At 40.6% G+C, this 20,614-nt stretch overlaps 1 protein-coding gene across 2 annotated transcripts in view; it reads right to left on the reverse strand.

Annotated features, from left to right (window-relative positions):
• Window positions 1–721: 721 nt before the first annotated feature.
• The window catches only part of tbc1d1 (TBC1 (tre-2/USP6, BUB2, cdc16) domain family, member 1), a 32,321-nt gene continuing 12,428 nt past the window's right edge, over window positions 722–20,614 (reverse strand). For both annotated transcript variants that reach the window (XM_087799871.1, XM_087799879.1), the window contains exons 8-20: window positions 20,487–20,606; window positions 18,565–18,713; window positions 18,213–18,476; window positions 17,574–17,707; window positions 13,924–14,094; window positions 10,408–10,569; window positions 10,156–10,314; window positions 9,152–9,252; window positions 8,395–8,538; window positions 7,022–7,181; window positions 4,816–4,985; window positions 2,762–2,938; window positions 722–2,235 (exon numbers count right to left, since the gene is read on the reverse strand). In XM_087799871.1, the coding sequence (XP_087655997.1) occupies window positions 1,951–2,235; window positions 2,762–2,938; window positions 4,816–4,985; window positions 7,022–7,181; window positions 8,395–8,538; window positions 9,152–9,252; window positions 10,156–10,314; window positions 10,408–10,569; window positions 13,924–14,094; window positions 17,574–17,707; window positions 18,213–18,476; window positions 18,565–18,713; window positions 20,487–20,606 (2,196 nt within the window). In that variant the 3' untranslated portion in view covers window positions 722–1,950. The remainder of the gene's footprint in view (window positions 2,236–2,761; window positions 2,939–4,815; window positions 4,986–7,021; window positions 7,182–8,394; window positions 8,539–9,151; window positions 9,253–10,155; window positions 10,315–10,407; window positions 10,570–13,923; window positions 14,095–17,573; window positions 17,708–18,212; window positions 18,477–18,564; window positions 18,714–20,486; window positions 20,607–20,614) is intronic.

Below are 20,614 nucleotides of genomic sequence, written 5' to 3' on the forward strand. Positions count from 1 at the left end.
ATTTTATGAAGTTTTCACGTTTTTTTTAGGACTGGGAGGGCGGCTGTAGTTCCAGCGGCCGAACATTTGTTCATGCCGAATCTAGTTCTACTCGAGGTTTTTGCCTGAATATTTTTTCCCTCGCCACCGTCGCTCGTTGTGATTGGCTGGGATCCGTTTTTCTCTTTTTCCTTCAGCGAGATGAAGTCAAACAGGAGGTAGATCGTCTCCTTTGAACTAAATATGACTTTTACGTCTAATCCTCAACACAGTCGACAGAACGTTAATGTTTTTGTACTTTTTTTTAAGCTTTATCAGCCACAAAAATGCCTTTAAAATATGAATTTTACCCAGAAATGTAAACAAGAATTCTAAATGAACTCATTTCAGTGACCATGGATTCAAAGAGGCTTCTGGCTCAGCTCTTATTTTATGCTCCAGAAGAAACAAAATGCAAATTTTAGCAACAAGGAAAAGGTGGTTAATAAAAGAGACTGTTGTTGTTGGCAGACGTTCAGCTGGCTGTGGCATGTACACAGATGCACATACTAACAGGACCTGCCCTGACACGTGTGTGGTTCACATGGATGATTTCCAGGAAACAAACAAGTGTGAGTCGAGCGCCAAAGTGTGGTTTTCGGTTCACTTCCTGAATCCCTGAGGTCATCCAGACCTCGAGAGTGAGTGGCATGTTTGGACAGGAGCTGATGGTTGCTTCAGATGCTCTGACACAAGACACAGGCAGGTTGGTGGAATATTTATGCACTTAAAACGACAATAAAAAAAAGGGATATAACAAAAGAAGTGCAGAAGTAAGTTGACAGTGTGAACGGACACACAAGCACACGGTTGACAAATTCACTGAAACTTTCTTAAAATACCTCTCCACTTAAACAGCATCAATAACTTTTTTAGCACTTTTATCCATCGATTTAGCGTCAATACAGTAATAAGCCAAAACATTATGACCACGTACAGAAACAATTGTTGACGTGCTGGTCCTGATAAGAGAAGATCCAACATCTTGTAAGACCAGTTTGGCTAATTTAAGCAACAAAAACACAGGACGTGTGCACATCGGAATCGATTCCCGCTTTTTTCCCTCGTCACATGCACTGCTCGTGCGCACAGGTGGCACCTTTTTTTGGCATCAAGGTGATGTCATTTCGTTGGTTCGTCACCGCTGGAGAATGTGATGCGTTTATCTTCCGAGATCACTTGAGTTCGTTTCATGTTTCGTTCTTGGATTTGTGACAATTCAACAACACAATCGTGATCGTGTTTGTGCGACTGTAACATTATGTAGACAAAGAGTGTGTGTGTGGTATTCACACAGATTTGGTCTCTTTTAACTGATATCTGATGCTTGAGAAATGTTTTAAAAAATATTGACAAACAAGTTTTCAACAGTAGAACCTTCACTTTGGAAAGTGATTTAATATACAGCATTGTTTTTTAAATATTATGTGTACTAGGAGTGTCAAAATATATTGATATGGATACATTCTTTTCCATGGCTCTATATCGATATTCGACAGCACTGTATTGATTATTAAAAAAATAAAGAAAGTTAAAAGAAGATCAGTTTGTGTTTTCCTCAGTTTCTTCTCCTCCACAGCTTTGTTACATCATTGAAATCAGTGTAAATGAGAAAAGCTAAGAAATAATCAAACCAAGAAAGTGTAGTGTGAACATCAGTGTTCATTTTTCAACTCAGTGCTTCAGAGATAATTGATGCGAGGCGAGTAACTCTTCCTGCTCTAGGAGTCATTCTTGAGCTCCAACGTTTGCTTTACCATCTTTTTCCATCTTTGGTCGAGTCCTTTAAATCCACCTGTGCTATCTTTGTGTATTCCATCATCATAGATATGATGGAATATTGGGGTTCTTTACTTCTAACATCATCCTGTGACAGATCTTCTCCTCCCCTGCTATAGTAACACTCGAAGGGAAGCCCCTGAAGGTCAATCACTACGGTGGAGCCGATGAGTGGTGGTGCCGAGAGTCACCCGTCACGTCCTCCACGTCCTCACCTTCTACCACTGTACGACCTTGAGCATTGGAGGGGAGGAGTCTGCACCCGTCGGGGCCAGTGGGAATGCCGTGACTGAGCAGCAGGTGCTTCAAACGGCTGGTGGTGTCCATCAGCTTCCTCTTGTCGTCCTCCAGCGCAGAAACCTGCTCCTTCAGCTGCAGCTCAGACTGAGCTAAACCGGCGACTCGCGTCTCCAGGCTGCAGACGCGGGCGTGAGACACCTGTGTGGACAGTTCCTCGTAAAAGATCATGACAGTCATTATTTCAAGAGCCTATGACTCTATACCTACGGCATGTCACGTGGCATCACAACAAAGAACGATGGATATGCAAATAATTTGAAAGATTTAGCATCTAAATCTACTGTCGTCTGGAATTGACACACAGGTAAGTAATGTTAGCGTCTTCCTCTCCAAGTTGTCCCCCGTCTTGGCGGACAAGAGGTTACGAGAGCAAAGTCCATTATGACGTGATAATGGCTTCACTCCTCCTGCAGCTGTGATCATGCTCAAGGTGGGACCTCCCTGGCTTCTGGAAACACATATGCAGTAGTGGAGGTCCCGTACCTTGACCCAGAGACAACACAAGGGATACCTCAAACACATTTGTTTTTGGCCATCACAAGGTTGCACCATTAGTGCACCCTAAATTTAGTTCCAGTTTAGAAAAAGTAACTTTCCTTCAGAACCATTTCTTTGACTGTTTGCATGCGATTAGATCCACTAACTGGCGAGCTAGTGTGTGTACCTGCAGCTCTTCCAGCAGGTCCAGGTTCTGCTGCCGAAGGCTCTGATTGGTTCTCTCCAGCTGAGCCGCTCGCTGCTGCTGGTTGAGGGTCGGAGGCGTGTCCAGCAGCTCGTCCTGGAGGACGTGGTATTCCACCTCGTAGGCCTGCAGCTGCTTGGACACATCCATCTGACAAACCTGGAAAAAACACACACACAGAAAAACATTATGATGACAACCATGGTATTTTTTTTTTTTTTTTTAAGAATCCCTTATTAGTCCCGCGAGGGGAAATTCAACCATTCACACATACTGATGTGAGTAGGCATGCACACTTGCGCCAAGTTCACCATCAGGAGCAATCAGGGTGAAGTGTCTTGCTCAGGGACACAACGACACAAGCTTGTCCGGAGCTGGGATTGAACCTGCAACCTTTTGGACTGCAGGCAACCACTCTACCATCTGAGCTATGTGACCATTGTAAATGTTGGCGTTTTTTTTTTTTTTTCTACCAACATTTTAGATCATTTATTGGTTTGAAAATGAATTAGACTTGTGTTTTTTAATGGAATTATAGACTTCGTTAGTTTCAAATTGTGGTGATAGATTAATAAGTTATGTGTGAAGCCAACAGGTGAGGTTGCCAGTGACGTATAATTGACTTTCATTGTAAAAAATGATTGATTATACAGAGAAATAAGCGAGAATAGCAGCAGTTTTTTCAATGTTTACGAGTTGAGGACGATGAAACAAAATGTGATGATGATGATGAGATATTTAAAGCTGAACTTAAATTGACCCTATAAGACCCCTCGTCATTAATGGTCATGGTTATGGAATCCTCACACACTGAAGAGGAGACAACACTTTTAGATCCATTTTGAAAGTTAAGTTCCGTGTTATGGGGTGAAATATTTTCATTTGCTCTGGCTCTTTTTAAAGTCCATCGATATAATGACATGTAACCAAGTCAGATATTCGTCCGTTTAATCCGTCATCTGTCACGTCACTAGCAAATACAGAACATAACAGCAAATAAACAACCTCTAAAACATGTAAATGTAAACTAGTTTAGTAAAGAGAGGTTTGATGATTCATTTCAGGGTGAGATTGTATCTGAAAATGACAGCGTCAAACCCAATGAACACAAAACAGATATGAACATATGATCTATAACAATCGTGCATCATTTATTCTTCATTTTTAGAACATTTAAACAGTGATATTACTGGTCTGTTCATGTTGTAAAGGTCCACAGCAACACACCTACAAGGACTTTTGACAAGGTAGGTTTTGAAAATGTATGTAATCCATAACATTTTAAAACGAGTGCAGATCAGTCTTCAAACGTTTGTGTAACTTCCAGACACGGCGAAAATAATCAACTATTTTTACGATTAAGAAAATAAACCCTGATGGAAATATTTCACAGAATGATTAGATCAAAAGTTCAACAGCACTTTCATGCGTATGTAAAAAGATTATCGCAGACGTGAGCTGTCAATTATTTACTATGATGTTCCTGTGAAAATTGTTATCGATGTTGTTGTTAATAATGTTGTTGTTGATGACGTTCTGTGTTCTTCTCGTTTAAGAGGATACATCGTATAAAAGTAAGCCTTGAGATGAAAAAAAAAAAATCTTTAAATCTTAAATATATATAATTAACACACTGTATATCGTTGGTGTTAATATTTTTAAGGAACCGAAAGAGTGATTTATGACACACCAATCTGCAAAAACCCTCCGGGTGAATATCACAATAAAAAAACTATTCTTTCTCTGACACGTCACCTCCATTATACACCATTGAGAGCGACTGTGTTGTTTTCCTCACGCGGCAGAAAAACAAGCTAGCGGAGGAGGGTGTGGCGTCACGGCACCTTCTGTCACCCTGGAACTCATGAAGTCATCAGAAGTTGAGCAACAGGAAGCGTCGAAGGTGACAAACAGTGAACGAAACAGCGACGTGTTGAAGACGTAAGGAAGAGGTCGTTTGAACTGACAAACGTCATCAGAACACAGAAGCGATCGGGTGAGTCAGAGAGAACTCTGACATCACAGCGTCCACTCACCTGGTTGATCGTTTTCTCCATCTGCACCAGACCCAGGTTGGGCAGCGTCGTCTTGATAAATTCCACGATGGACTCCAGGCTCTCATGCTGCAGAATGAGGGGTTTGTGGCTCCTGAGCAGACTCAGGGCCACTTTGAAGATGACCTCTGACCCTTCCAGGAAAAGCATATCTAAGAAAGAAGATCAAATAAAATCAACGAATGTAAGTTAAAACAACAAAAAGGCCAGGAAGAAACATAACAAAGCCTTGGAAACAGTGCTGGAGCTAAAAGACTAGAAATCATTTTTAACCAGAATATTTTTTATTCATCTTTTTTAATACTTTTTGTGATAATTTAAAAAGGAAAACTTTGAAAGTTGCTCTAGTGTAACACAATCAAACCAAAATCTACGCAGAATGGCGGTCACGATCCCTGCTCAACAGAGATGTAACAAGTCTTCCACTGTGGCTCTACAGATGTCAACAAAGTGGAGGATGCACATAAATAGCGAACAGGAAGAATGGAAAGCGTCAGAAAACAAGGTGTGTTGGCTGGTGTGTCCATGTAGCCTTTATGCAGGAGGGAGAGGCCGGGGTTTGGCAGGATTGCATGAGATCATAGGACGGATTAAGGAACAAACGAGGAGGCGTGAAGCCTCACCTACGATAGCGTAAAACTGCCTGATGATGCCCTCTGGCTCAAAGGCGCACACACACGTACGGAAAAAATAAAAGACGCACACACACATGGTTACGCTCGGATGAACTCCAGGAGCCAGCGAGTCTCGCTCGGTGGCTGAGCACCTTTTTAGAAATTACACATGTACACACAAACATGTCAGCGACAGGAAGGTGGGATGGGGGAGACACAATAGTGAGCTGCGGGTCTGATGGCATTTGTGCAACTGATAAAGAGTAAACTGGCTGCACATTCCTACAATATAAACTTCATTTTTATAGTTAACTTAAAAAAATATACTTTTTTAACCAACTAAATGCAGCATATTTTTTATTGAATGTCTGTGTATTCGTAGTGCAAGAAAAACAAAAACAAAACCCAATCAAACATCAATCAGACAGTTGTGTCCTGCATCTGTACAAGATGATTCGGTGCGCTCGGTTTTCCGGAAATGACAGTTATTGCTGTGCTTTGTCTCTCCTCTTACAAAATTTGGCTAAAAAATACGAAAGATTTTTATTAAAATGTTCAATTAAAACTTCCTACAGTCAGACAGAGTTCAACCCCGGATGGTGAACCTTAAATCCTCATTCTCAAAACCAACTGAATCATAGTTGCATCCTCCACCACAGCACGCCAATGATTTTCTTTGGTGTTATAATTACTCGTTTCTCATTATAGACCCATCTTTATTTGTCTATTACCGTATTTTCCTGCACTATAAGGCGCACTTAAAAGCCTTTAAATTTCTAAAAAACGAAGTGCGCCTTATAATCCAGAGCGCTTTATATATGAACATTACCTTGTGGGTGACTTGTTTACAAACACTTTCATGACCCGCCAAAACACCGTGGGCAGAGTTACGTCATAGCGTCATCACGGGGTGGGATTGACGGCGCACGTCACATCATTGCGGACATGTATGGAGTAAGATTACTGCCACCATTTTTTGAGCGAGTGTGTCTTGGTTGTTGTACACTCAAAATCACTCTGCTGCGCGCTTAACCAGTCATAAACGCGCGCTCTAGTTGTCATAAATGCGCTCAACTTCTCTGCTGCTCACAACATTTGTCTGCTCACAACACCAGTCTCACACGCTGCTGCTTGAAGCCTTTTAAACATTGTTTAAGATCGTTACCATGGGAGTAAAGGAAGTTGTCAGAACGCTTAATAAAGTTTGACTTTATATGACTGTTTTGTTGACATTCCCTTTAGCGCAGCTTTATCTAGTGGATGCATAACGCAACCACAGTCAAATGTTTGACTGAATCTTTTATTCAATGCGCCTTATAATCCGGTGCGCCCTATTTATGAAAACAGTTCTAAAATAGGCCATTCATTGAAGGTGCGCCTAATAGTGCGGAAAATACGGTAATTTCTTGTTCTTATCTATCGTATCTGTCTGAACACACTTAGTGGGTCATTCTGTGACATCGTGTTGGCAAAACATCTCAAAAGCAGCTCAGTGTGACTGGTAAATTAACTTTATTAGAATCCAACAGATTTTGGTTGCGTCTATAAGACATCGAAACATTTCTGCATCTTACCGAACACTCTTGCCACAAATCCGAGAGGGAAGTGTGAGGCGAAGGCTGTGAGGAACCAAGGCGTGGCGTATAAACTGGGCCCGATCTCGTGCTGTTCCAAGTGGATGTACAGATCTCTGTGGTAGTCGTGGAGCAGCCGAGACAACTGGTACATCTGAATCTGGCGGTGAGAAAAAAAAACAACTTTCACAGCCTGAACCTCAGTCAATGAAAGAAATAAATGTTTCAAGAGAAGCTCTGTGGATGTTAAACTGTTTGCCAACTGTCGTAAATTTCAAGTGAGGTGCGGTGCTCATAAAAGTATAACTAAAAAAGATTTTTTATCGCTTTTTAAAGTGATTAATTAAGCGAGGAAACTACAATAATCCAGAATCAAAGGACATTTCCCAATATTGACTCAATTACAAAGAAACATCCAAGCAATAAAACTGACAATAAAAATCCTAAACATAAATCCACCAATTTTGATGCAAATTTTAAAAATAATAAATAATATTCTAATTTCATATTTTGAAATGACATGCAGTAATTAATTCCATGATAAAAAACAGTGCAGCATAAAAGATGAGAAGAATACGACAACATAAGTCCTGCTGCATTACTGTTGCCATAAAATGCTTATTTTTTCCACATGTGGAACCTCATGGCTCAAAGAAGAAGAAGACAGTTTGATTTTAAAGTTACTGGACAGGTGAGACTTATGTGTAAAAATATGTTTTTCTTTTTTATTCTGGTTGGTACTTTATATTCAGTTCTGCTCTGTAGCCTGGAAATTACTGCACTTGCGGTAAAAGTTGTACAATCAGAAGATAAAACAACAGCTTGCAACACAAACTGAATTTATGGTAAAATAAATACAGCAGTATAGCAATGAAGTTAAAACCTCTATTATATCTGATCATGCTTTCAATATCATTTGGGGTAATTCTGGTTTTAACTGAAGATGCTGGTGATTATTAAAGTCTAAAATTGGGTCATGGAAGAACATGGAGCACCTGGACTGACACCTTATTTACGACTCGGCTGTAAATCTGGTCAGGTTGCCAGAAAATGTCAGTGTATTGTCTTTATCCAAGTAGAAATTGATGCAACAAAATGATGCAATAAATTAACGTTGGATCTTTATGTAACATTCATTATAACATGCACAATTAAAATGTTCTGTAGACAAACAGGGCGTGCATGTGTTCGAGGACACCCTGTTTGACATTAGTCATGAAAAATGACTGTGAAATTGAGCGGAGAGCAAACCAAGCTCCTGGAGACAAACACCTGCAGCTCTTACCAGAAAAAGGAGGTCTTCAAGTTTTATTTGATACAATTTAAAAAACCACAAGTACAAATGTTAACAGAATAGACTTTAAGTTCTTTACCTGCAGGATGATCATGTCAGGCCTGTATTGTTTTCGGAGCCCGACGTCATACATAAGGAATTTGAGCATGTTGAAGGCGTCCTCCTCCCCCATGTGTAACAGCAGCACCCCGGCCATGAAGGACAGACCCTGACAATAGCCCACCTGAAGAAGAAGACACAAGAGTTCAACATGTTTCTTAGGGGAGCCACGACCTCCTACGATCACGATGACTCAGCTTGACTCACTTCATCCTGAGGCGGCAGTTTTATTTTAATAACTTCTTCGAAAAATGTTATGTAAAACTATTTGAATATTTTTACTGTGTAAATGCCAGTTTCCCTTTAAACCTGGTGTTACTTTAATTGCCTATTAAGTACCTTTGATGGTTTTTAAGCATGTCTACATGAACCCCCCAAATATTTGTTGTTGGAAGATAAGAGAGGAATGACATGAGGACATCAGAGAAGTTTGTGAGGTTGGTAACGACAGCATGATGCATGAGGACAGTTCTGACGTGTTTTGTAGGAGTCCCTTTGGTTTGCTATGGTGATGAACACTTTCTGATTAATAAATGATTCCTAGTGAGAATATGGAGAATGTCAGAGGTCATGAATTGAAGATCTTTTATTTAAAAGTATTTTGTTTGGCCCACAGGCTGATGTGTTATGAACAGGATTTAGGACCCAAACAAGCACAAACTTCTCAGTCTAAGTCAAATGTAACCTATGACCCTGGCTAACTGGGACAAGCACACAGAGCTCAAAGATGACGGTACCTCGGGGTCCAGAAGAGAATATGCTTTCAGTAGATTATAGAGAGAGAGCTGCCCCGCCCCGAGCTGCGCCTGGAAGTATGGATGAGTCGGAAAAGTTCGACCTGAGGAGTGAAACAAAAGAATCCGTTACCCGTCGGCTTCTCACCTGAATCTAATATTGTGGGAAAGAAATAACCGACTCGTGTTGAATGTCAAGCAAATGAATACCTAAAAAATCACACAAGCGGTTTTCGACATGAACTAGGATGACCCGTCGCCTCATCCCCAGAAGACAATAAAATATCAAGCATGCCTGGACCCATAACACACACCGTGTTCACAAAGACACAAACATGAGGGGAGGGACATGCCTGTCCAAACCGTCAGACGTTCAACATGCACATTTTGAGGAGGATGACAACATAATGAGGGGCCCGGAACAGAAGAGCCGCATGTTAACTTACAGGTGATGGCTCGCTGTAGGTGTGCTTGAGGACAGAGGTCTTGACTTTCAGTGTGAGTGACATGCCAGCGTTTGGGAAAGACAATGACGCCCGTGTGAGTGCATGGAATTTGCTGCCGGGGCTTTTTCTCCTAGAATGTATGGCTATAACCGACTCCCTTGCTCGAAGCAGTGTGTGTGTGTGTGTGTGTGTGTGTGTGGCATGTTTTTCTGTTATGTGTGTATAATGAAGCTGTGGCAGTTCAATTGTAGCACACACCCTTTGTTGAATTTATGTCAGTGATTATTTACCATCACGTGTTAGCTCATGTAAGTTCACAACTTTTTGAGTGTCCAGTTGACAAATCTTAAAGAGTGTTTTCAGAGAAAGAACATTTACAACTACAAACAAAAACAAACATTTAAAGAGTGAGTCCTGGTGACAGAAATGTGCTTCAAAATATCAAGTTTATGAATTGATCATGTTCTGAAGTTTGCACATTGTTGACACAACCAAAACTACTTCACAAAATGAGCTTAAAAAACCTGCATGAATCAAGCGAGTTGTCACATTGTTTTTTACCGAGATCTATGAGGATGGCGTGTTGCTGCGAGGTGAGCTGCTTCAGTAGCTCTTTGTAAGGGGTGTCATTGGTCGGAGGTTTGGAGGGGACGGTCTGTTTGAGGAGATACTGTTCGGAGAGAAACTTCCAGATCTCACCCCGATGTTGTCTTGGGACACCTGCAGGGCATGAGGGAGGTGAGGAGGATAAACAGGAGGACAATGAGGACAAAAATGCTATTATCAATGACTGGCAACCAGAAGTGACTGTACCTTGTGCGACAGCAGCATGGACAGTCTCACTATCAAATTTGACTTTCGCCCTCGCAGGAGTTCCCAGCATCTTCTCCCACACCAGAGTGACCTCCTTCAGACACGGAGTGATCTCCTCGTAGTCCAGCTTCAGACGCTTGCTTTGCAGGTTGCTCTCCGAGGCTACGAAAGAAAACCACGTGTTGATATCAGCTCCTCATAACTGGGACCCCCAAGAGTTTGAGGAGCAAAATAAAGGATTATTGCAAGTGAATCTTCTTTAACAATTATATGGATTTTAAGTCCAGATTGATTTAACACCGACAATAATAAACATCAGGTCTAGATTGATTGATAAATTGCAATATAAAGTTTTGTGGAGCAATATAAAGAAGAACATTATTGCAAGTGTATTTTCTGGAACTCCTGTCTTGAACTCCTGTCTGTTATCTTGACCTTTTAAGTATATATTTTATTGAGTATTGTTTTGATTGTTTAAGCGCTTTGTGACCCTGGTCTGAAAAAGCACTCTATAAAAATAAATTAGTAACTTACTTAATATATACCAACACTTGTTTTCTGAGTTATGTTCTTCAATAAACAAAAACCCCTGAAATAATGACCATTTCATTTTCAACGTGCATTTTTTTGAACATGCAAAGTCAACGGTTCATAGAAGACGCCATCCCTCTCAGTAACAGTGACCGGAAAAGTTTCTATAATGCTTTGCCGCCCAGCCAAACAGCCAAGCTTTCAAAAACGTTAAACACTTTGTAGAGCAGTGTGCAGAACGGCATCATGGGATTTTACCGTTTTGTTGGCACCATAGGTAAGGTGGGTGGGGTAACTTAGTTCTGTGGGAATGTTACGTTTACCTGCTCCTCAAATAAGTCACTATTTCATAGCAGCGTGAACAATGAGAAGGAGCACCAAGTGCAAAAATAAAAATTGCGAAAGACTCTGTGACGCTGTGATAATGAATGACAATCAACCAAAATAAACCTTTTAATCACCAGGTGGACTCTATAGGCGGGTAAACGGTGAATTCCGTCGCAACATGTTAACAGCAGTGATCAACGCAGGTGAAGACACACCCAGGGCCTCTGAGCGGCTTCTTTCCTTTGTGACAACCCCCTTCCTCTCACCTCTCCCCGTATCTATTTTCTCTTTTTATTTCTGGTCTGAAACTCAACCTAATTGTTTTGTGCCTTCCTTGCGCCTTTGTGTCCACCCAGTGACCAGCTGCGACCCGGCAGGTGTCACCGGGTCACTTCCTGAGCAGGAATCACAGAATCCAGTGATGTTCGGTGCTTTCAAGGAAACAGGAATTCAGTTTATGACATACACAAAAGGGGGCGGCGGGGGGGGCAGGTGATGTAAATATTGGCAGGCAGTGTGGATCGAAAGTGAACTCAGATGGATCAGAACATCTCGTTTCAGATCTAGAAGCAGCAGTGACCTGGAGGGCGAACGGGTAATAAAGGAGGAGAACTTGGAAAAGGGCAGACAGTCGACACACCCAGCGTAAGAATAGATCCTTTCAGAGCGGCGGTCCCTCTGCTCCGTCTCTTATCAGCTGTCTGGAGCGTCGTCCACATGCACTGGCTTCCACCCAAATGCTGTTTAAACGCTTCAGTCTGCAATCTCTGCTGGCCTAGAGCTCTCTGTTTGTCTTCCATTCTGAGAGTGAAACACTCCACCCTTGATAACACACATCCTGATCGGCTGCTCCACCCTGGAGCTGACAACACGCACGTCCTGACAATACGCCGCACGCACACACACACACTTGAAAGCCTAGAGACCACAACGAGAGCTGGCAAAACTGACCAGGAAAATCCCCATAACTGCATCAATCCACAAGAATCTAACCTTGGAAAGTCAGGACCTTTTCCTGCCAAAGTTTTCATGCTGGCATCAAATAAAAATTCCAACACATTACATTTGTTTTAAAACATTCCTTAATGGAGAGTTTCTCAAAAAGTTAAACTCTCTGGACACTTTTTTCACTTATTTTCTCTCCTTCAACCTCGCAGTCGATCACTGCAGAAAAACATTAACATTGGATCTGGTTCTGCTCGAGGTTTCTGCCGGTTAAAAGGCCCGTGGCAGCTTCCATTTTTTGAAAATCGATGCTACTCGGCCTCATCCAGACCCTCACCATTCTGTGTTGTGCACAAAAGCTGAGCTAGAGGCTGGAAACCAAGAAGATAAAAATCAATTGAGGATCTTCTCCAGAACATGGTGTTTTAAACCCACTACAGTGGCTACTGTTGTCATGTCAAACAGATACCAATTGGTATCAATGTACACAGCATGTGTGTCATGACACCACTTAAATATTCTAGAAGACCCTTTCCAGGGACATCAAGTAATAACTGATGAGAAATATAATTATTTTAATATGATTTCCAAGGATCAATTATGTGAATAGTTTTGATGTGTGTTGGTTAAGAGTATACAAAGTTCTATGCATGTAATGAAAATACTTCTTGAAGTAGCTTATTATAGTTTTTGTGTGACAGGATGGGAAAGATGATGAAACTGGTATTACCTCACACGAACACAAAACAAAATTAGAATTGAAAACATTAACTTTGGACGACGCCCACCTATGTCACTCAACCCACTTTCCCAACAGACTGACTCGGCAGTAATGTCTGTGCTTCTGATAAAGTGTTGCTTGTGTGAGTGGATTAATGATTTGCGCTCAGCACAACGCAATTATGCGTGATACATTCTTAATCCACATGTGCCAACTAGGTCAAGACACAGGTGGTGTGTGCACACACACACACACACACACACACACACACACACACTTATAACATCAGACTCCACAATAAGAACACACTAAGATAACTATTTAACTGCACCTCTTGTTATTTATGTAAATATGATTGTGTATATATTATATAGCGCAGATTTATCTTTTATTCCATTTAGATTTTCTTTCTCGTTTTTATTTCTGGGTGTTTTTATTTCTCTTGCTGTTGTTAAACCGAATTTCCCCTCGCGGGACTAATAAAGGTTTTCTGATTTCTGATTCTGATTCTGAACATCACTCAGTAGGTAACTGTTGGTGGAACACCAGAAGAAAAACAGCTGCATCAGAGAACAGATTAGAGGATCTGGAAGCAGAAGGTACGGCCGGGGGGCTTTTAACAGTTTCACATTTTGCCTTTTTTAACCTGTCAAGGGAAATACCCATTTTTTCCATTTTTTAAATATTTTTCAACAGGTCAGCTATTTTGAGCAGCATGTTAAGTCATAGAAAAAGATGCTCGGTATATAAAATTACACTGGTTTAAATTTAACTTTAATCGTAGGCATTTAAGCCGCTTGATACAATCATTTCATCATCTTAGTTCACTGTAACAGGTCCAACTGGAAAGAATGGTTTAGAAAAAGTTCCATGATTTAAACTTAATTTTCTGATGAAGAAATTATCATTAGTCTGGCTGATGACCCTACTATGCATGTTAAAACAGTGGTGGGTTCACACCACTGTGAAATGTGGCAGTTTTTTTTGCTTACCTTGCAGTTTCTGGTTCTCTCTCTCCATCCTCTGCAGGAGGATCTGCTGTAGAATGGCTTTTCTCCAGAGCTCACATAGCTCAGCGCCGCTCTTCTTCGTCCTATTTTCACGCACCGCTCCACTACCTCCTCCAACCCCTACTTGAATCCCATCTAGCGAGTCCGAACACTCTGAAAAAAAATGAAAATGGTCATTTACAGCATAAATTAAGCTTTTTATACATTTTGTAAAACCACAAAGCCTTTTCATTATTTATGTAAAGACAAAAAGCCTCATGCTTTTCTCACAACAAGTTAATTAAACATGAATATACAAACCGACTAAATTATGTAAGTTTAAAATAAATTATCATAATATTTTATTTAAACATTACAAGGAGAGTCCAGGTAAACACAAGCCATAGGGATGGTCCGCTACAGAACATAGGAGTCGAGCCAAAATGAGACATTTGTCTTTCTTTTGATAGAAGCTAATAAAAAGTGTCTCCAGTTCACCATTGACTCGCCTTAATAACACAAGAGAGACACTGTTTTAAACCTATTGAAGCACAAACTTACACTCTTCGCTCATCAAACCCCCTCACATCAGGTTGAAAAGTTTGCAAATGTTCAATTTAGAATGAATTTTGGCCAATAAAATGCATTATTAAAAAGGTACTATGAAGGACATAAGTGACCTGGCGTACACATACACAATCTTAAATAGAATGTTTTATTTTGTTCTGACAGGACAATGAAAAGGTTGCATTTAAAATAGCTCAAGTATAATAGTGTGTTCGAACAAGTATCATTATCATTATTATAATTATTATTATTATTATAGTAGAGCCCAATGCAAGTGGAAAATACCAAAGAATGAACACATGCTTCCGATGGATGATAAAAAAAACATTCTGAGGAAAGTGGCGAAACTCCCTGAGCAAACAGTGACGCTCAGTCAGGACAAAGTTTTCGCAGGTAAATGTGTGCGAGTACACAGAACGTAAAGTGGGTCAACAAGGCTGGCGCTTTCGTCTGGCGCTGCTGGTGTGAGCGTTCAACAACGGACCCACACCCACTGAAGACCAACATGACTAAGACAATGAGAGTTTGAAATAAGAGGTGTGTGTGTGGTTTAAAAAAGGCTTTTAATGATCAAGATGATGAACCACAGTCCTCTCGGAGATTTAAAATGTTCCTGAGTTATCAGTAACATTCATAGTCATGCGAAAATATAGAAAGGATACTTTTGTAAGGGATGAAATTGTTTTTCTCAAAACAAATTCATTTACATTTGTCCACACAGTATAAAAATACGTAAAAACCTCAAATCTCACGCACAAGTACCATTATATTGCACTGTACACAAACTCTGCATTTGCCTAGTTTATTTTATTCATTTTCTTGTTGAAGTGAAAACTAATTTGTTAATTGTCTAAAGTGAAATCAATATTATTCGGTGTAGTCAAGTTTTAATAATAATGAGGAAAGTGTGCGATCATTTCTTTTACACAACTTCTTGTACCAGTCCGACACACACTGGGACAAAACACCACTGTGGCCTAACTTGTCCATGTAAATATAGAACGCCACACCCAACCCACTTCTGCTTTGCACTTAGATAACATGAGGAAAAAAGCTGACCAGCAACCTTTCCCTGGAAAGACTTTCAATGCTTTAAATCAGTTTTTCTTTTATGAATTCCAAGTTATGAAGAAAATGTAAAATGTCAACGTTATGCTCGCCTTTCATCCTGTAACCTAACCATCCAATTTTCATAAAACTTCAATCACACTACATTTAATTAGGGCGGGAAGACAAGTTATTACACAATGTTGTACAACTGAACCGCAAAAATAAGAGAAAACGCTGCAGTCAATGCACTTTTGGTTTCTTTAGGCACCAGAACATCTTAGACATGGATCAACTTAAGGTTATCAGACGACAAATGACTGGTTAAAAGAAAAAAAAAAAAAATCCTCAAGAATGTTTCCTGGAAAGACCGTGGGAGCAGCCCATCGTTTTGATCCATCAACACTTCTTCTTTCGTATAATTATCTGAATGCCTGATCTGAGAACGTGCTGGCGCAGGAACTAATAACAAAGACAACAAGGAATGTTCATGTAAACATTATACGTCCATCTTTACAGCTCACGTAGCATTGTAGAGCTGTGCGACGCCCTTTCACACACATATATTCTTGTTACAATAAAATGAATGTTTCTAATTGGTTTGACATACTCGGCCCAGGTATGCTAAATAAGATGTGGTCCACATGCGGCCCTTTGACTGTATTTATTCGGCCCTCATAATGTCAAAGTATGATCATGTATAAATGGTTCTAATGCATTAACAAATATATTTTGTATGTATTATTAATCTACATTTTCACGTAACACTTATTTACTTTTTTGTGTAATTTCTTGTGTATATATTAATCCATGTTAAAATGTAAAGGAAATGTTGCACAGTAACCCATTAATGGTAAAAATAAACTGATCAGCATACTCATCAGGGCCGGGTCTAGGCAGGGGCAAGAGGGGGCCTGGCCCCCTCAAACTTACATGTAAGTAAGTAAGTAACAGCACAATGCCCCCTCAAGATTTGTGGCTGCCCCCTCATACATGCCTGTCTAGACCCGGCCCTGATACTCATATTTTTATTACTTTTAATCTCAACATTTCAGTGACTGATAAAATATAATTAGGAATGTTTAAGAATGCAGTTGTAATTTGTCGGTAAAATTGTCTTAGGAATTGGTTGGAATAAACATTAACTTGTGCTTTAAGCAAAAAACTATTTTCCACGTGCAAGAGCGACGCCTGCTGGTGATATTCCGTCACTGCATTAGTGAATACAATTGTACCGTGAATATTGGATGTCATTATACAAATATTTAATGCATTTCCACGACTGACTTTCTTTTTAATTCTTGCAGTTGAGTAACTTATATTGAATAGTATATACCATATTCATCACGCAGAAGAGAGCTATATTAAATAGAAATGATATCATTACATGAATAATATCCTCAGATCCCGAGTTCTCTCCAGCACCTCCATGGACTCTCCTACACTCTCCTCTTTTTTTTCTCACTATATCCTCCCTCACTCCTCTCCATATCCATTTGTCTACCCCCCCATACTTCCTCCCAGCCGGTCAAAGCGGGAGGCCGTCAACAATGAGTCAGGTTCCACTCGAGGTTTCTGCCTCCTAAAAGGAAGTTTTTCCTCTCCATAGCTCACTGTACAGTGTTTTGTTCCTTGCTCTTTGTTGAATTGCTGGGATTTATTTTTCCTTAATCAACTATAGTCTTACTTCAACTGTATAGTGTCTTGAGATAACTTTGTTACGATAAGACACTTTAAATAAAATTGAATTGAATTGAATAATATAAGTTGAGTAATAAGGTTTCATTATTAATATTATCGTTTATTTACCCAAATGAACCCCTTAGATAATTGCGCAGCAATGTATTAAATAACATTTCAATTAAAAGAGAGTTTTCTACAAAACAGACAAGATCTACACCAAGATGAATTTAAGAGACACATAAATCAACACATTAGTTGCCATAAAAATATCAAGTTTCTTCATCAATGTTGGCATGATGAACTCAATTGAGTTATGGTTAACAGGGAATGGTTAAATTAATTTAACAGCTTTTTACCGCTGGACTCTGAATTCTTCTGAGGTGTAGCAACTCTCAGGAAGATCTGTTGCCTCCAGGAATGGCGTTGACCACGGAGCGGACTTTCACTCACGATGTTCAGCCCAGCGGCAGGTGAGAGAGCTGCAACATCACTGCACACAAACGGGGTTACAGGCAGAACATTAGGTGATAGCACAGTAAAACTTGCGATCACAATTTGTGTCTTTTATTTTGTACCTGATGTTGGCCTCGGGCCAATCATTCTCCTGGACAGGAGCCAGAAATTGAAATTTGAGAAAATTAGGGACAGAGGACGACGAGTGGAGACGAGCGCGAAGACCGACCAAAGGTCTGAGGTGGAAAGATGGGATGAAAACAAGCGCAGACGGCAGAGAGGAACAGCAGCGGCATCGTGAGTCTAAACATGAAGGATTCTCACCTTCTTTTATTGAGCCTCGCTCCAGAAGAAGGTGAGGAATGATGAGGAGGAAGCAGAAGGAAAGGAGGGGGAGAGCAGGAAGCAGCAGGAGTGGGAGTGGAGTCTATTTGTCTGAGAAGTGTCGCAATATATAGATGAAAATTAAACGGTAGTGTTGAAAATACAGGACAGGAAGCAAACTTGGAGAGAGTCTGATGCAAAATGAACGCTCGACTTACTTGGTGTGGTGTGGCGAGTCGGTGCTCACGGAGTAGTGTCGCACTAGCTTGGGCTTGACTACAGTAGGAGCAGACGGGTCTTGATTCGGAGTGAAGATTAACGGGATCCCTGCTGAGAATTCTGCAGAAGAGGCGGTGGGCGAGTGGCTGTATGTGCTGGCACGTCGGCGAAAGCCCTGCTGGTGACCATGTAATGATGAGGAGGAAGAAGAGAGGCGGAGAGGGTTGTCCAGCTGCTTCAAGTCTCCGGTCGAGTTATGACACCTGGCGGCAAAGACGGGAAAAGTCAAAACCATGAGTAATATCAATTTCATGGATCTTCACTGGTTAATTGTGTCACATCAACATTTACTTGAGAGGGCTTGTTGGCCGCAGATGAGGCGAGCCGGGGAGATTCTCCTCCAAACTTGACTGGTCCTGACTGCTGTTGGGTGTGCAGACGGATGAGTCGCCGTCACTGCCGACACTGTTGTCCCTCTGAGCTCTGGCCTTGCTGCTCCCCTGTCACGACAAATGCTCTCAGTGAACATGGGTTACAAGAGCTTATGCGGCAGGTGAACAAATAAATAAACTAAGGAAACACAACTTGGTTGCCATTTTTTCAAGTTATTTAAAGAGCCCCAAAGGTAAAACGTTGATTTTCCTTTTACAAACGTAATTTAAGTAAATTACTAATACTATCCCTATAATAACTAAATTAGTATTAGTAACTTAGTTATAGCAGCAATAGCATTGGTGGCTGTAGTTTATATCCTTATAATTATTATGAAACAAATCTGAATTTAAAACATAACAAAAATGAATACATGAATATTTTCATCAAGAAAACACAATGAAGCATTAAAATCTGGTTTACTTTAAAGTTATGATGGCTACTGCAGTACTTCATGCCTTTATAGAGTAACAAGTTAAATTCAGCCTCCATTTCCTCAACATCATTGGCCAGAAACATATTCTTAGAAACATGTATTTGACTAATATTGGATTGTTGTCTTGAATTGGTGACTTTTAGTCTGGTTTGCTCTTGGAGAGTTTAATCTGCCTTGATTTATGTTTTGCCAAAAGAGCTCCTCAGACTACCTGTGTCCGAACCCCAAGTCATCATAAATGTAGCTCAACATCCATGCAGAAACAAGAGCTCGTTGTGACGTCCACCCTGATATGATGGTTTCAGTCTTCAGTAAAAGCTCAGAAGCACTTCACTCCAGTGTGCAGAGAGAAGCTTCTTATGAAATATCCCGCCTGGAGGTTTCAGACTCGGGTCAGTTCTGCTCTGACGTCAGGGGAAACCAACCACACGTGTGGAGGATGATTACTAACCTTGAGCCACACAGGCATTTACATCTGTGACCCCAGTGACCTGTATCCTGAATATTACTACCTGTATGTGTGCCTTGAATCTGACTCTCCTGCAGCTGTGTTCTTCTCTGGAGGTGAAAACCTGACTCTACAATGTGGCGACTGGACAGAGCCGATTGATATCGACTGGTTCAAAGGACAAAAACAACCTGAGGACAAATATCAATAATAGAAAATGATTACCGAAAAGAAAGAATCTATCTCTCTGACATAAGCCTGGTGATCAGTAACATCTCTCTGGAAGACAGCAGAGTTCTGGTGTGTGGTTATGAAAAAATAAATGTTGCATGTTCACATCGAAGACCTTTGTAATGGTCAGAGCCCCAGATGTGATCACCATCTAGTGAGCAGTGTCCTCCTCAGTGTTGTGATCTTAATGCAGTGTGTAGCTGTTATTGTTGTGGTGGTCTGGAGGACCAGGAGTAGAGAGCAGCTCCCAGTACCTGTGGAGGAAGTTGAAATGTCCGCTATGTCTCCAGCATCAGGAGATGTGCAGTCAGAGACTCTTAATTGGGCTTTTCATTGTATTCAGTGTTTGATTGTCATCAGTGAGATTCTTGTTTACTCTTGAGTGTTAATAAAGTTTAACTTTGACTCTGAATAACAGACTCCAGTTTTCTTCACAAGCAGCAGAAGTTCATTCACTGAGACAAAAAGCACTAGGAGAGGAGGATTAGAAAACTTAGACACCACTTCAAAAAACTTAATTGGAAGACAAGAAAGTATATCTTGAATTAAAGATTGATATTTGAAAAGACAATGCTGTGAAAGACAAGTATTCAACAAACATTTGTATTAGTTTAAATGTTTTGCTAAATTTAACCCTATCTAGTAAAACTAAAAACACAACTAAAACCAAAAAAAAGAATAGAAAACCTGTATGTTTTGTCCGAGTATGAAGGGAAGTACTACTACCTTCCAAATTCCCTCCAGGGATTCAGTGAGTGAACGTTTGGCTCTGCTCTTGAATTGTTCTAGCCTCTGCCGACTGCTACTCTGCTGCTGAACCACTGGACCGGGTGCTGCCTCCTCGACCTAGACAG

The sequence above is a fragment of the Callionymus lyra genome, chromosome 1 (assembly GCF_982586985.1).
Source record: "Callionymus lyra chromosome 1, fCalLyr1.hap1.1, whole genome shotgun sequence".
Lineage (NCBI taxonomy): Eukaryota > Metazoa > Chordata > Actinopteri > Syngnathiformes > Callionymidae > Callionymus > Callionymus lyra.